The 14192-nt window shown below is 44.5% G+C and overlaps 1 protein-coding gene across 2 annotated transcripts in view; it reads left to right on the top strand.

The window, feature by feature from the left end:
• The window catches only part of MACO1 (macoilin 1), a 349950-nt gene extending 337733 nt beyond the window's left edge, over nt 1-12217 (top strand). For both annotated transcript variants that reach the window (XM_078682713.1, XM_078682714.1), the window contains exon 11: nt 9623-12217. In XM_078682713.1, coding sequence (XP_078538839.1) covers nt 9623-9825 — 203 coding nt within the window. In that variant the 3' untranslated portion in view covers nt 9826-12217. The remainder of the gene's footprint in view (nt 1-9622) is intronic.
• The last annotated feature ends 1975 nt before the right edge of the window (nt 12218-14192 follow it).

The following is a 14192-nucleotide window of genomic DNA, read 5'->3' as shown; positions in this document are numbered from 1 at the left end:
ATGATCTACAGCTCATATGCCTCGACTGGAAAATGCTACTTACCCAGTATGCATCTGTTCTTGGCATTTAGAGCTGTAGAGCCATATGCACCCACCTGCCTCCCCGGGTACCTTTACCTGTTGCAATAATATCTTAATTAAATACTTTATTCATGGACATCTCTCTTTACTACTCTTACTAACTCCATCATCATCATTTACGTCAAAACAGTCTAAGGATGGAGTCGATGCCCATGCACACTATCTCCTAAAGGAGGAGTCACCTACCTCGTGACTGGAAAGACTTCTTCGAACAAAAACAAAGTGCAAACATCAAGACCCAACACTAGATGGCAACCTATGCTTAAGCATATGACTCTACAGCTCTATATGCCAAGAACAGATGCATACTGGGTACCTTCAAGAGGGCGGCAGGATCTGAGCTCGTGTTGTGGAAAGCTTCCTGGACTCTTGGGCGCTGAGGAAGGCAGACAGAATTGCCGAAATGCATTCGCCATTGCAAGAATAAAAGCAGCTTCCCTAATGTTCCCCGGTGTGGTCTCTGCTCATTTTTCGCAAGAAAGGAGTTTTGTTATGTATTTGCGTGTCAGCCAGAGACACGATACAGAGATTCCCGCCTCATTTGCTGGCCCTACCGTCCCTGGCTTTTGCTGCGTCTGTAGCTGTTTGTGGATCCAAGTTATTGGAAGGACGGAACCCGCCACAGACTTTGGGAGAAGAAAAGCTGTGATGTGGTTATTAACTGCATCGTGGGAGGCGTGTATTCACATTGCTGCCCCCGCTGAACATTTCACCCGAATTCGAAGGCTGAGGCGGTTTGGGGACCTAGGGAAGTGTTTGGTCCTATTTACAAGCAGGAAAATCTGGTTTTCTATGTGCACGAACTTTCCTGTCAAACCCACAATACTAACTGAACCCCTGTGCAATACCTACCTGGACTGAAGCTGACACATTCTGGGTATTGCAGTCCACTGATACAGCGTGAACTGCCTACAGGTGTGCAGACATCCTTGGGGCGGAGTTTGCCCTTGACCTTCAAGAGGGCGGCAGGATCTGAGCTCGTGTTGTGGAAAGCTTCCTGGGCTCTTGGGCGCTGAGGAAGGCAGACAGAATTGCCGAAATGCATTCGCCATTGCAAGAATAAAAGCAGCTTCCCTAATGTTCCCCGGTGTGGTCTCTGCTCATTTTTCGCAAGAAAGGAGTGTATATATATATATATATATATATATTCACTGAAAAAAACATAGGTTATAGACCATATATAGTTAGGAATTAGCATTTACAAAACCTTGAAAATTCACTGAAAAAACCATAGGTTATAGACCATATATAGTTAGGAATTAGCATTTACAAAACCTTGAAAATTCACTGAAAAAACCATAGGTTATAGACCATATATCGTTAGGAATTAGCATTTAAAAAACCTTATTTTACCCACACAAAACCATTGAAATTCCATATATAGTTAGTTGCACTAACTATATATCGCGCACCCGCAATCCACTGCTGATGATGTCACATATTACATCATTCATGACATGGTCAGTGACATCTCAAATGACATCACTGATGACATGACTGATCACAACATCCAGTGATTTTTTTGTTTCTGTAAAGTTTAAATATGTCTTACATATTGAAGAATGAGTGGATGTGTAAGTGTCTGGACGAAGGATTTAGTAGGTGCATGACTGACTGTATGACTGAGTGATTAAATGTGTCTCACTGAGTGCATGGGTTAGTGACTAAACTGTCTTAATTTGTGCATCATTATGTCTGTTGTTCTATAAACTGCTGCATGTGTTGATCAGTAGCTATATGAGTAACTATATGGGTTATTGATTGATTGCCCAAGTATTTGTATGGGAGACTGAGTGTGTGTGTGGCTGGCTGGGAGGTGTATGACTCTGTGCAGATCAATGTGTACTTGTATCAATGATTGTATAAGAAGGTAAGTATGTGTTAGTATATGTTTGAAAATGTAAGGTGCTCTATGTTTAACTGTATAGACAAGAAAATGGAAGTGTCATTGATTCTTTACAGGACTGACTAGGTGTGTGAGTAACTCCATGGATGAGTGGCAGACTGTGAGTGTCTGTATAGGTGTATGAGTGCATATGATAGTGTTGTAAAGATGAGTGATTGTATGTATGAATGATTGTATGGGTGAATGAGTGAAGGTGTGTGTAGACGTAGGAATCAGTGAGTGCGTATGTAGTAACTAGTATTGGTGTGTCAATGGTTTCAAAAATTATACTCTGTATTTAACACTGGGTGAAACAGAGGTTATATTAAAATGTGAGGAGATGCATTGTATTGTCACATGAATGATATCATCAGTGATGTGGTCATTGATGTCATCAGTGATGTCATCAGTGATGTCATTTGAGATGTCATCAGTGATGTCATCAGTGATGTCACTGACCATGTCATGAATGATGTAATATGTGACATCATCAGCAGTGGATTGCGGGTGCGCGATATATAGTTAGTGCAACTAACTATATATGGAATTTCAATGGTTTTGTGTGGGTAAAATAAGGTTTTTTAAATGCTAATTCCTAACGATATATGGTCTATAACCTATGGTTTTTTCAGTGAATTTTCAAGGTTTTGTAAATGCTAATTCCTAACTATATATGGTCTATAACCTATGGTTTTTTCAGTGAATTTTCAAGGTTTTGTAAATGCTAATTCCTAACTATATATGGTCTATAACCTATGGTTTTTTCAGTGAATTTCAATGGTTTTTTAATAGCAAATATCATAAGCTGTCGAATGTCAAGTACGTGGTAAGTAAAAACATTTTCGTGTTTATGCACACTGATCTGCTTTGAATGCTGCCCCCCCCCCTCATTTCTATTAGGAGTACTCTCTCTTTGCAGATAGTGAAAGGTAGTTAACGCAGGCCTTTGCCCCCGTTGTAATACGTCGTGCCTGCTTCTCTCTCCATTTGATTGATTGTTATCCAAGCATTTACTGTTTTAGAATTGGTTCTCTTTGGTTCATTCTCTATTTACAAACAAACACAGAGTCGCAATACTCTGTTTAGTCTTTGCAGATAACGAAAAATCGTGTAAAAAAACAAAAGGAATCGAGCAAAATCAGTAGGCCACTAATGGGATCTCTTTTTGACCTCGCTAAAATAGAAACATTAAGAACAACCCCTCATGACAAATACGAAACTAGTGAGATGAACTGAACTCCACACCATGATGGCTGCAATACAGCTCGGCTCCGCCACCCACCCCGCCCAAAATAACGATAAAGAGCGGCTGCCATGATTGCTCGCGGAATGGCCACGACGGAGCTACGAAATGGTGGTGCTCTCATGCTAACCCCAGCTTCAGTCTGAAACATCCAGAAACACTGTAGACTACCAATTCGATCAGTTCCGGTAGCGCCCCAATGTAACCCGGTAGAGAAGAACTAGCCCTCCCCTCTTTGACTGATGGTTCTTGTTGCCTGTCCCTTCTGTTGTCAATTAACAGAACTATTTAGCCTGCTGAAAGGGGTTGTGTTCCGACCGCTGGTTGGTGGAGACATTTTGACTATATTCTGGACCTGCGTTGTCGCGTAATGCGTCATATGACGCGCCGCGTTAGCGCATCCGGAAGTCATCCGGGGCGCGACGCGCAGCGCGTAACGTAAGCATAACAGGTCATGTGACTTGTTAATAAAACTTTTCATTGGTTCATTTTACTTTTCTTATTCTAATGATGAAAGGCTTGGTCATATGACCTAAAAATTACGCTTTTTATTACTTCCGAACATTATTTTTTCTTAAATATATGTTATAATGTTCCAGGCTAATGTACTTTCCCGGAAAATTTACAACTGTCCTGCAAGTAAAATATATTCTTTTTTCGAGAAAAAGGGCGTTTCTTCGTCCCATGACGGAGCCGTTGAGCAAAAGAGGGTCGACCTGCTGTCTTAGTCGCCGATACGCCTGAATATGAGATTCTTATCGATCACTTTATGTTGCAGGAGTAGAAAACACAACAGCCCTTGACCATTTATCTTTACTGCGTTCCTGCGTATTATACCTTTTACCCTTCATGTAATTGGTCTGCTTTATTTCACTTGCCTTTTAATGATTCTAAAACAGTGACTATTATTAAAAACTTTACCAATGTATATACTACTACCATGTTTTCTTTTAAAAACCTTTATTGTGAAAATTTCATTATACAAATACGAGCCTATAACCACGTGGGCCGGCCACGGAGCAAACTGTAATCGTATATGATGAGTAGACATTTACACTGTAGAAGAACGTAACGGGCGGGCCATTAGGTTGCAAGAACTAAGGTGTCTAACAGTTGCGGAATCGGTGGACGTACATTTTATAATTAAAATACGACAGGGCCAGTTACAATAAAATTATCTAGATATACATTTGCGGGCAAGTACCATGCGTGACGTTAATTCGAACTTTCAATAGTACAGTAATCAATAACACATCAGAACTTAATATCAATAGGGATGTCGAAATATTCAATCAATTCTCGTCCCCGCCCGCCATGTGCTTCAAAACTGCATACGTATCTCGTGATTTCAAGGTTCTGCAACCAGTACACAACAAGGAGTTACGAGTCCCATTTATTCCGGCGCCATTTTGGGCGAGGACGGGCAGGTCCAGGATATAGTCAAAATGTCTCTACCAACCATCGACTATGATGATGTTCATATGCTGTATTTATTAGAGTAACACTCATCTGTCCACATGAAATTAATTTGCCACAATCTAAACATGTCATTTTAATCTTTCCAAAGTTCTTCTAAATATTTGGGACCGTTTCCCTTGCCTCTGATGCTGTCAGTGCCACTTCTTTGATGAATGTACTGGCAGGTCGGGGGTTCTCCTCCAAATCTCTCTTTTATGCAGCACTATAATTAATTGGTGCCACCTCTCCATATGACGATGCATGGTATAGTTACCATAACTATATTTTTTTTCGGTTCCTCTGGAGAGTACATTGTGGCAGATGAAGCGTATAACGTACCGGGCATTTACCTTTTTTTGCATGTAGAGGAAAGGAAAAAAAAATCGAGCGTCCGAGTTCTAAGGTGTCCCAGGGCCATTTTAGTGGACCAGGCCCAAATCCAAAGAACAGGCCGCCATTTTGAGAGTCCTGTTGCAGCCGCCTGTCGCTGTAGCATCAAGAGCGGCCGAAACTCAGCTGAATGGCAACTGAAACGGTAAAGGGGCGCCCCACTACAGCAGACGAGCCTCCACCTAGGAAGGCCCGTTCACGCCGCCTCCCCCCCCCCCCTTCGGGCACCCCACGCCGTTATTCGGAGCAGTATTGTAGGATGGCCACACCAGTGCAGCAACTTGCTAGACACCACCTCGGTGGTAACCGAATCTCAGCGCCTTGTGGTGTCTTCTATTCAGAAAACATTGTTGTGCTGCCTTCGACCTATTCGCCGCAAGTGCGCACGCAACTCAGCTGCATAGCTTGCTAGACACCACCTCGGTGCTAACCGAATCTCAGCGCCTTGTGGTGTCTTCTATTCCAAAAATATTGTTGCGCTGCCTTTGGCCCCATTCGCACATCGGTCCGCTACTGCCGCCATCTCACAGGCCAACGGGGCGCCCCACGCCGACTTTCAGCATTGTAGGATAGCCACACCAGTGCACCTTACTAGACACCACCTCGGTGCCATCCGGATCTTGGCATCTCAGCGCCTTGTGGTGTCTTCTATTCAGAAAATATTGTTGCGCTGCCTTTGGCCCCATTCGCACATCGGTCCGCTACTGACGCCATCTCACAGGCTAATGGGGCGCCCCACGCCGAGTTTCAGCATTGTAGGATGGCCACACCAGTACAGCAACTTGCTAGACATCACCTCGGTGCCATCCGGATCTTGGCATCTCAGCGCCTTGTGGTGTCTTCTAGTCAGAAAATATTGTTGCGCTGCCTTTGGCCCCATTCGCACATCGGTCCGCTACTGACGCCATCTCACAGGCCAACGGGGCGCCCCACGCCGACTTTCAACATTGTAGGATGGCCACACCAGTGCGGCAACTTACTAGACACCACCTCGGTGCCATCCGGATCTTGGCGCGTTGTGCTGCCTTCGGCCTATTCGCACATCGGTCCGCTACTGACGCGAACTCACAGGCCAACGGGGCGCCCCACGCCGACTTTCAGCATTGTAGGATGGCCACACCAGTGCTGCAACTTGCTGGACACCACCTTGGTGCCATTCGCACATCGGTCCGCTACTGACGCCGCCTCACGTGCCAACGTATTTTCTCCGCATTTTATACCCTATGCCGCATAACAGGTCATGTGACTTGTTTATAAAACTTTTCATTGGTTCATTTTACTTTTGGTTTCCTAATGATGGAAGGCTTGATCATATGACCTAAAAATAACACTTTTCATTGGATGAAAACTTTTTTTTTCCCAAACGATGAAAGCCCCACCTTGTTTCTCGATGTTTCACACTGAAGCTGGCGTCACCATGAAAGCACCACCATCTCGTGGCTCCGTCGTGGTCATTCCGCGAGCAATCATGGCAGCCGCTCCCCACCAGAAGCCTGCAGGAGTCGGGGGCCCCCAAAACTTTTGTTGAATCCTCAAGGCGGAGGGGACGCTTTCGAGAATGGGGTCCAAGACCTAACAGACAAGCGTCCGATTTCCAAGGTGTCCCAGGGCCATTTCAGTGGACCAGGCCCAAAAAGGAAAGAGCCTGCCGCCATTTTGAGAGTCCTGTGGCAGCCGCCTATCGCTGCACCGCAAGAGTGGGCGCAACTCAGCTGAATTGCGGCTTTTGACACAGTGGACCAAAAGCGGACGGAATGGCAACTGAAACGGTAAAGGGGCGCCCCACTACAACAGACGAGACTCCACCTGGAGAGGCCCGTTCACGCCGCCTCCCCCCCCCCCCCCCGGGGCGCCCCACGCCGTTATTCGGAGCAGCATTGTAGGATACCAAAACCAGTGCGGCAACTTACTGGACATCACCTTGGTGCCATCGTTCTGCTGCCTTGGAACTATTCGCACAACAGTTTGCTACTGATGACCCACCCCCCGCGACGCCCCACGCCGGATGCCGAAATCAGTGCGGCACCCAGGCAACATCACCTGGGTGCCGTCCAGAAATCTGGACGTTGTGCTGCGTTGGGACTATTCGCACAGCCGACCGCTACTTCGTTGTTTTTCCCTAAAAATGTTTAAATGTTTTTACTGTTTTTGTTTTGTTGTATATATTTATAAGTTATTAAAGTTTTATAATCTTACTACTTTGTTGGAGTGCTATATATTTTTAATGTGACACATAATTGTAAAAACTTTGATGTAAAAAGAGTCATCCCTGGAATCTTCCGCTTCAGGCTCGGTCCCCTCCCCAATCACAATACAGGATGGTTTTCAGATAGTAGGAACGCGTGTGCTGTGACGGATCTCATCGAGTGTGGGCCTTGATCTACTATAACTCCTTTGAAGAGGGGTGATTATTTACAGCTGGGGCCATAAACTACTTCTGCAGGGCTAGCTGATAGCCTAGGACCGGCCTGGACAATCGGACACAGAGGAAAAGGAGTGTCAGAGGGTGCGGTAGTGAATAGGGCGAAAGGGAAGTGTCGGGCGGGCACAGGGTGTGATTCTCAGGGAAGAGCAGCGCAGATGGGGGGAGGTTTATTACCCATGCATAAGACAGAGAACGGGGGTGACCAGTGCCTGGGGGAGATGCTTGCGAGGGTGGGGAGCCATGCTAAGGATCGACAGCGTGCAGAGAGTGGGTCTGGTCAAGGCATCTAAAATGACTGCCGTGCACGACAAAAGTGTGGCATTTGAAAAAAGGCAAGATGGCGCAGACAATGTTTTTCAACACTTCCTGATTTCCTTCGAATCGAACGTTAACAGACGTTGGGGCATATTACCAAAGTTAAGCGATATTTATCCCTAACGATGCTTAGCAACGAATTTTTTACCGCTAAGCATCGTCAGAAATTATCGCAGATAAACCTTGCTATTATCAAGGTTTATCGCAAATGCCATAAAAAACGACCGCAATGCATTAATATCGCTGAAAACTCAGCGATATTCATGCATTACCGAGCTAATGCTCTTAGCCATGTTATCCACCTCCCATTGGATAACATGGCTAAAAACTGCTCAGGGCAGGTGGTAGCTTTTGGAGATATTCGCGCTTAGCGCGAATATCTCCAAAAGTTGGTAATAGGAGATAGCGATGTTAGCGACTGTTTCCAGTCGCTAACATCTTGGCATGCCCACTTTGCATGTCATTAGTGATAAATATCACTGACATGCAAAGTGGGGCCCAAGATGGTCGCTATCTCCTACTAGCGGTCGCTAACTGGTGTTAGCAACAGCTAGGTAATACAGAGAAAATTTTATTTCCGCGAAGCGGAGCGCTGTTACAGATATATATCTTTTTTTGAACGTTAATTTCTCAAAATCCACTGAAGCACATATATTGAGACCTAGCAAAGGCACATCGAGCTACCAGTCCCTACAATTTTGCCAAGTTTCGTGCAAATCCATTCAGCCGTTCGATTATTATTATTTATTTATTTTTTGCCCCGCGGGGCCCTTTTAAAACCTCCACATCAAACCTAGAGGGTCAGGGAGGATCTACTATGCCCCCTTATGGTCATTTGCCCCTTCGCTTTGGCCTCCTCTTGTCTCTCGATCCTACCGAGAGACAAGATGGCGGCCGCTACGGACTGTTTGGAATGTTTACAGACGCCGGAGAACCAATCAGCTTCGCTTCACAAAGCTCCGTAACGCGTAAAGTCCGCGAACCGGAGCGCTGCCTGGTCCGCTGTTACAGATATATATCTTTTTTTGAACGTTAATTTCTCAAAATCCACTGGAGCACATATATTGAGACCTAGCAAAGGCACATCGGGCTACCAGTCCCTACAATTTTGCCAAGTTTCGTGCAAATCCATTCAGCCGTTCGGGCTAAAAGTGAAGCCAACCGCCCTATGGAAAACTCAATGTTAAAAACACGTTTTGGGACCCCCCTTTTTTCTCGGCCCCCCCTTGACGAACCCCCCCAAATTTTCAGGGGCTGCTCAGAAACAAAATGTTCCATTTTCCTGAAAATTTCAGCCAATTCCGTACACAAACGCCAAAGTTATTAGACATAGAATTTTCAAAAATCCCATAGAGAAAAAATCCTAACTATATATACCTACTGGCGACCGCCAGTAGGTAATATATATATATATATATATATATATATATATATATATATATATATATATATATATATATATATATATATATACAATGACATTTGTACATGTGCTAGTCTCGACCTAAAAAGTACACTAAAATAAGCCCTTCCTTTGTTATGAATGGGGGAGTGTATCAAACAAGCTTGATCTCAGACCTTGTGCGCACCTATAGTGAACATGAATAAATGTGAAAAGAAAAGCTGAATCGGCAGGTAAGTGTAACTGGTAAGTCATGCAAGTGCTTGGTCGAAACCCAATTTACCCGCCCCTTCCCCCGTACCACCATTCTTTGCATAACCTCATCATCCACAATCCTATAAATGGAGTAAAAATTAAACATGTTAAATGAAGGTGAGACTGCCTTATCCCATTTAAATACATTCTTTCTATCTTTTATTTTAGGGCAAATCATTCAAAAAGATCAAGAGATCAAGGACCTCAAACAGAAGATTGCAGAAGTTATGGCTGTAATGCCGAGCATTACGTATTCATCAACAACGAGCACTCTGAGCCCTGTTTCCCCACATTACTCTTCCAAATTTGTGGAGGCCAGCCCTTCCGGACTTGATCCCAACGCCTCTGTTTACCAGCCCCTCAAGAAATGAATGCCAACCTTGGTTTACTCTACAAATGTGTCCCTCTGAAGGCAATTTCGCAAGAGCATCTCATGCAGTTAAGAAGGAATTGTATTGTTCAAGACCGTTGTAGTTTAAACAGAAAAAGACACAAAGATTTGACTAGAACTGCCCATCATTTTCTCTTGTACATTTTTAGAAAACCTCACAGAACTTTGCAGTTATTTATTTTTCTTTCGGGTTTTTTTTTTTGGGTCAGCCCATGAAAGCAAACTTCTTGTTACAAGTAGCCAATTCTGTCTCTTGGGCAGTATTGTAATGGTTTCCTCTTGAAAATGCAGGGCTTTGTTATTATCCGGACCCCCTTATCATACAATCAAGCGACACACACAAGAACCTGATCCTTGCGGTAATGGTAACATTTAGGAGTCAAAGGGTCTTCTAATGCAACCAGACGCTGAGATTTAGTTGCATTGAATAATGATATGTGAAAGATACGTTGCAGGAAATTATTTGATTACCCCCTCAGTGGACCAAACAAATTTTTGGGGCAGTATTTATATTTAAAAGGGAAATAATAGCTACCAGAAATACCTGAAAATGTATTGGTTATTGTTGTGTGAAATATTTATTCCCGTTGATGTTTTAGTAATTGAGAATTGCTAACCGTTTTGTTCACAGTGCCTTGGGAGAAGACATTTCAAGGGGAAACTTGATGTTAAAAATATTTTTTTTTCTTCTCCATCACCCTAGCGTCTTTTCCAGCCTCATTACAACATCATCTGCAAATTTCACACAATAGTGTGCCTCCTCTTTTACAGCAGATATTTACTTACTACAGGTTGCGTTTTTTTTTCATGTGCCCAATTTTGCCTAAAAGTAGTAACTTGTGTACACAGACGTGCATAATACCGATTCCCACAGGGTCTTAATCAAGAAGTTTACCCCATTCTGCTATGAGCAGGGAGCGTGTGATACGTTTTGCAGCAGCGATGTGGATTGGCTGTGTATTTTGTAAACATTTCTATTGCCTTTTGTGGTGAAAAGGACGGCACACATATTCTCTATTTCGCACTGTTGTTAAAGAGAAGGTAGAGAATATTTATGCCCTATCGCAATAACACAAAGAGTTCTCAGAAAAGTCTGCTAGTATATAGGTTTGCACATGACTCCATGTCATTTTGGAAACCCTGCTCCAGTCATGGCTTCCATCACTCTGAGAGCTTCAGCTGAACCAATCAGATTCGAATTATAGATTGGATTGTAAAAGGAAAGCTCAGGACTGGATGAGAGTTTCTCAGTGACTGGCTCATTAGTTGAGGTGATTCTTATCATTCGACAGGAAGAGGAACGTTAACCTGTACATCTCCTCATGCAAGATTTAAGCTCAAATTAAGCCAAAAAATCTTCAGTGTTCTTTTACTTGCCTTGAGTAAAACGTATCCTGAAAGGCATGGTAATACTATTAAAAGCATTATTGTGAATGCAAGTGTGTGCATATTAGTTACTTGAGGGAGAGTACTGGGAGGAATTCACTGCGTCTACCGGGACAGGCCTGCTGCCCTTCCATCTTTGGAGCCTAAGTAAGTAGAATTGTTTTGACCCAGCCAGTTCTTTCCCTCTGTGCCCACACTTCCACCACATTCACCGAAAGAAGTGCAACTTCTAAGGTGTATAAACACCACCTTGTGGGCAAGGAGTACAGCATAGGCTTGAAACTAGGTGGGCTGCTTTATTTTTCAACTACGATTCAAAATTGAAATCAGATTGTGTTAACGAAAATTAACGGAGCTGGTGATTACTCAGCTATTGTGCCAAGAAGGTTTTTTTAAGTTAAAATAAACGAATAAAGGGAATTAAAAACAGTTCAGTTAAAACGTGCATTTTGCATTAGTAAAGTGTTTGCGCTGGAAACTGTTCAAGTGTTTGAGAATTTTAGCTAAAAAGCTAATTGTATTGGAAATTTGAGAACATTTAAGCCAAACATTATGCTTCTGCACACCTGCAGTAGATTCTGGAAGAACCATGTTCTTCTAAACCTGTAAGGATGTAATGTTAATTGGCATGTTCGCTCATTAAAAAAAAAAAACAATGAAGTAGAAAACAACTGTTTGTTCAATTAGAAGTAATACTGAATCACAGCGTTTCTTTTGGGTTAAAACGTTTAGATTTAGCCAGGTGTGTATGTTGCTGTCATTTGCATTTTTGAATCATCTTGTGTAACCTGTCGCCATAAAAGTGTTATTTAAACTTGTCATAGGTTTTTCAGCTTTGTGAAAAACATGGAATATTGTCACTGACTTTGTGTTAAAGTTCCCGGATTCTGCTGCCTTTTTGGCACTTCTTTCGTTGAATTCTTTGGTCTTGGCTGCACCATTTCTTCTGTGGGGTTTACAAAGAATAAACATTTTCTTGCAGATAATTTATTTTGCCTTGTCTATATGCAGTGCATCAGCAACTATCGAAGGTAATGGGAACATGTGTGCATTTGTCGAAATGTTTTATTGTGCATAGGAATGCTTCTGTTTGAGAATGATTTGAAAACTCAAATGTTTGCTTACTTATAAAACGTTGATGTGCAGGAAAAGCTTGATTGCTTCTCCGTTGACAACTTGGTGTGATTTTGGAAGCCAGAGCCGAGCCTTCCTAAGATTGAGTGCACCACTTTATGTAATTAAGTTTTAGTATATCCACACCTACCACTGAGAATTTGGAAAGGTTGGCATTATCGCCATGTTTAAGCTGCACCTAGAACATTTTACTTCATTCGTTGTATTTTTGTTGTTTATGAAGCACAAGTTACTCCCCCTCAGACTGGCGCATCCCATACTTTTGTTTTTATGTGGATGAGTAAAGTCCTATTGGTAGCATGTTTTGGCTGCAGATACACATGCTATGCATACTCCTGCCATCGAATGTTGGTCCCGGACTCTGCAAGTTGTTTTTCTAGAGGAAGTTTTATGATCTGTGTCATTTCTCCTCCCCCTAAAGGTATTGCACATATGCAATGGCTCCTCTGTTAGAAAGTGTTCGAGGCATGTGGGCTGCTAAATTCATATCTTAGCATTAGATCGCCGCCTAGTGTTGGGCTCGGATGATTGCACATTGTTGTCCTGGAAGAGTCTTCGAAGTATCCTGAGATAGGTGGCTCCTCCCCTGGACTACAGTGCGCATGGGCATCGGCTCCATCCCCAGATTGTTTTTTTCCGCCATTGGGTTCGGATGTGGTCTCGACGTCTTACTGTCGGAACCAAGTAAAACTAACTTTTAGCGGCCAAAAGGCCTCGATTTCATTGCGTCGGTATTGTCTGCGCACGGTCTCGAGTCTTCCGTCTCTTGGAGCCGGAATAAGCGGAGTTTTCTTCGCTCTCTGAACTTTGAGGCCTTCTCATCGCGACACGACTGCAAGCCTTTTCGGACATGGAGCGGAGCCCGTTTAAGTACTGCCCGCTCTGTGGGTCCAAGTACCCACACATCGATCTACACCCCGTCTGTAACAAGTGCCTTTCGCCTGACCACGACGACGGAAAGTGCAAATTGTGTGCGCAGTTCCGCTCCAAGAAAACTCTCAAGCTTCGGCGCGCGGTGCGCTTGGAAGCTAAGCAAGCGGCCCCGGATCCGGAGAACATCTTCGGCGACCAGGACGAAGAGGTCCAGGGTCACCATCTACAAATCTCCCCACCAGAGACGGAGGTCGAGGCGGATCCGGGAGACGACGACGGAGTCGCGGGTCACGGCCTTGAATACGTCGAAGAGGTAGGAGACGACGATGAGATTTATGGGGCCGCGGCAGACAGCTCGGGGGACGAGCTCTGCCCCGAAGGTTACGAAGATACCGACCGGGACACGGGATCGCCTGTCGGCCTTACCCAAGACCCGTTGCCGCAAGCCACAGCCCCGCCTTCGGGCCCGGCTACGGACTCACTTGCTGAGCAGACTGTTTCGAAAACGAAACTGAAACCATCGGGATCGACGACACCTAAAATGGCCGACCCGAAAACGAAACCGAAACTTAAGGACTCGAGTGTCCCTAAGATGGCTGCCGTGTCGGTGAAAAAGACGGTGCCCGCTACCCCATCGGCTCCGTCGACCTCCGGTCCGCAGAAGCCGAAGAAGTCCGTCGATTCCGATGCTGCGAAATCGAAACCGACGCATGAGGAGGGGTCCTCCAAGAAAGATGGTCGGCACGGGTCAGCGGCTACGACGCCGTCCAAGCCCGCCAAAGTCGGCTCCAAGGAGGCTCCGCACAAGAAGTCTGCGCCCCGGACTCAGGAATCGGAGGCGGTGAAGACGGGTTCCGCGCCCAAAGCGCACAAGGCCCACAAGGACGTCGGATCCGAGGGACCGATCAGACCATCCTCGTCAGCGACGAAACCCACTGTGAGTGAGACGTCCCT

Source organism: Lissotriton helveticus, chromosome 3_1 (genome assembly GCF_964261635.1).
Source record: "Lissotriton helveticus chromosome 3_1, aLisHel1.1, whole genome shotgun sequence".
Lineage (NCBI taxonomy): Eukaryota > Metazoa > Chordata > Amphibia > Caudata > Salamandridae > Lissotriton > Lissotriton helveticus.
The sequence above is the reverse complement of the archived record's forward strand: the minus strand, read 5'-3'. Positions and strand labels throughout refer to the sequence as shown.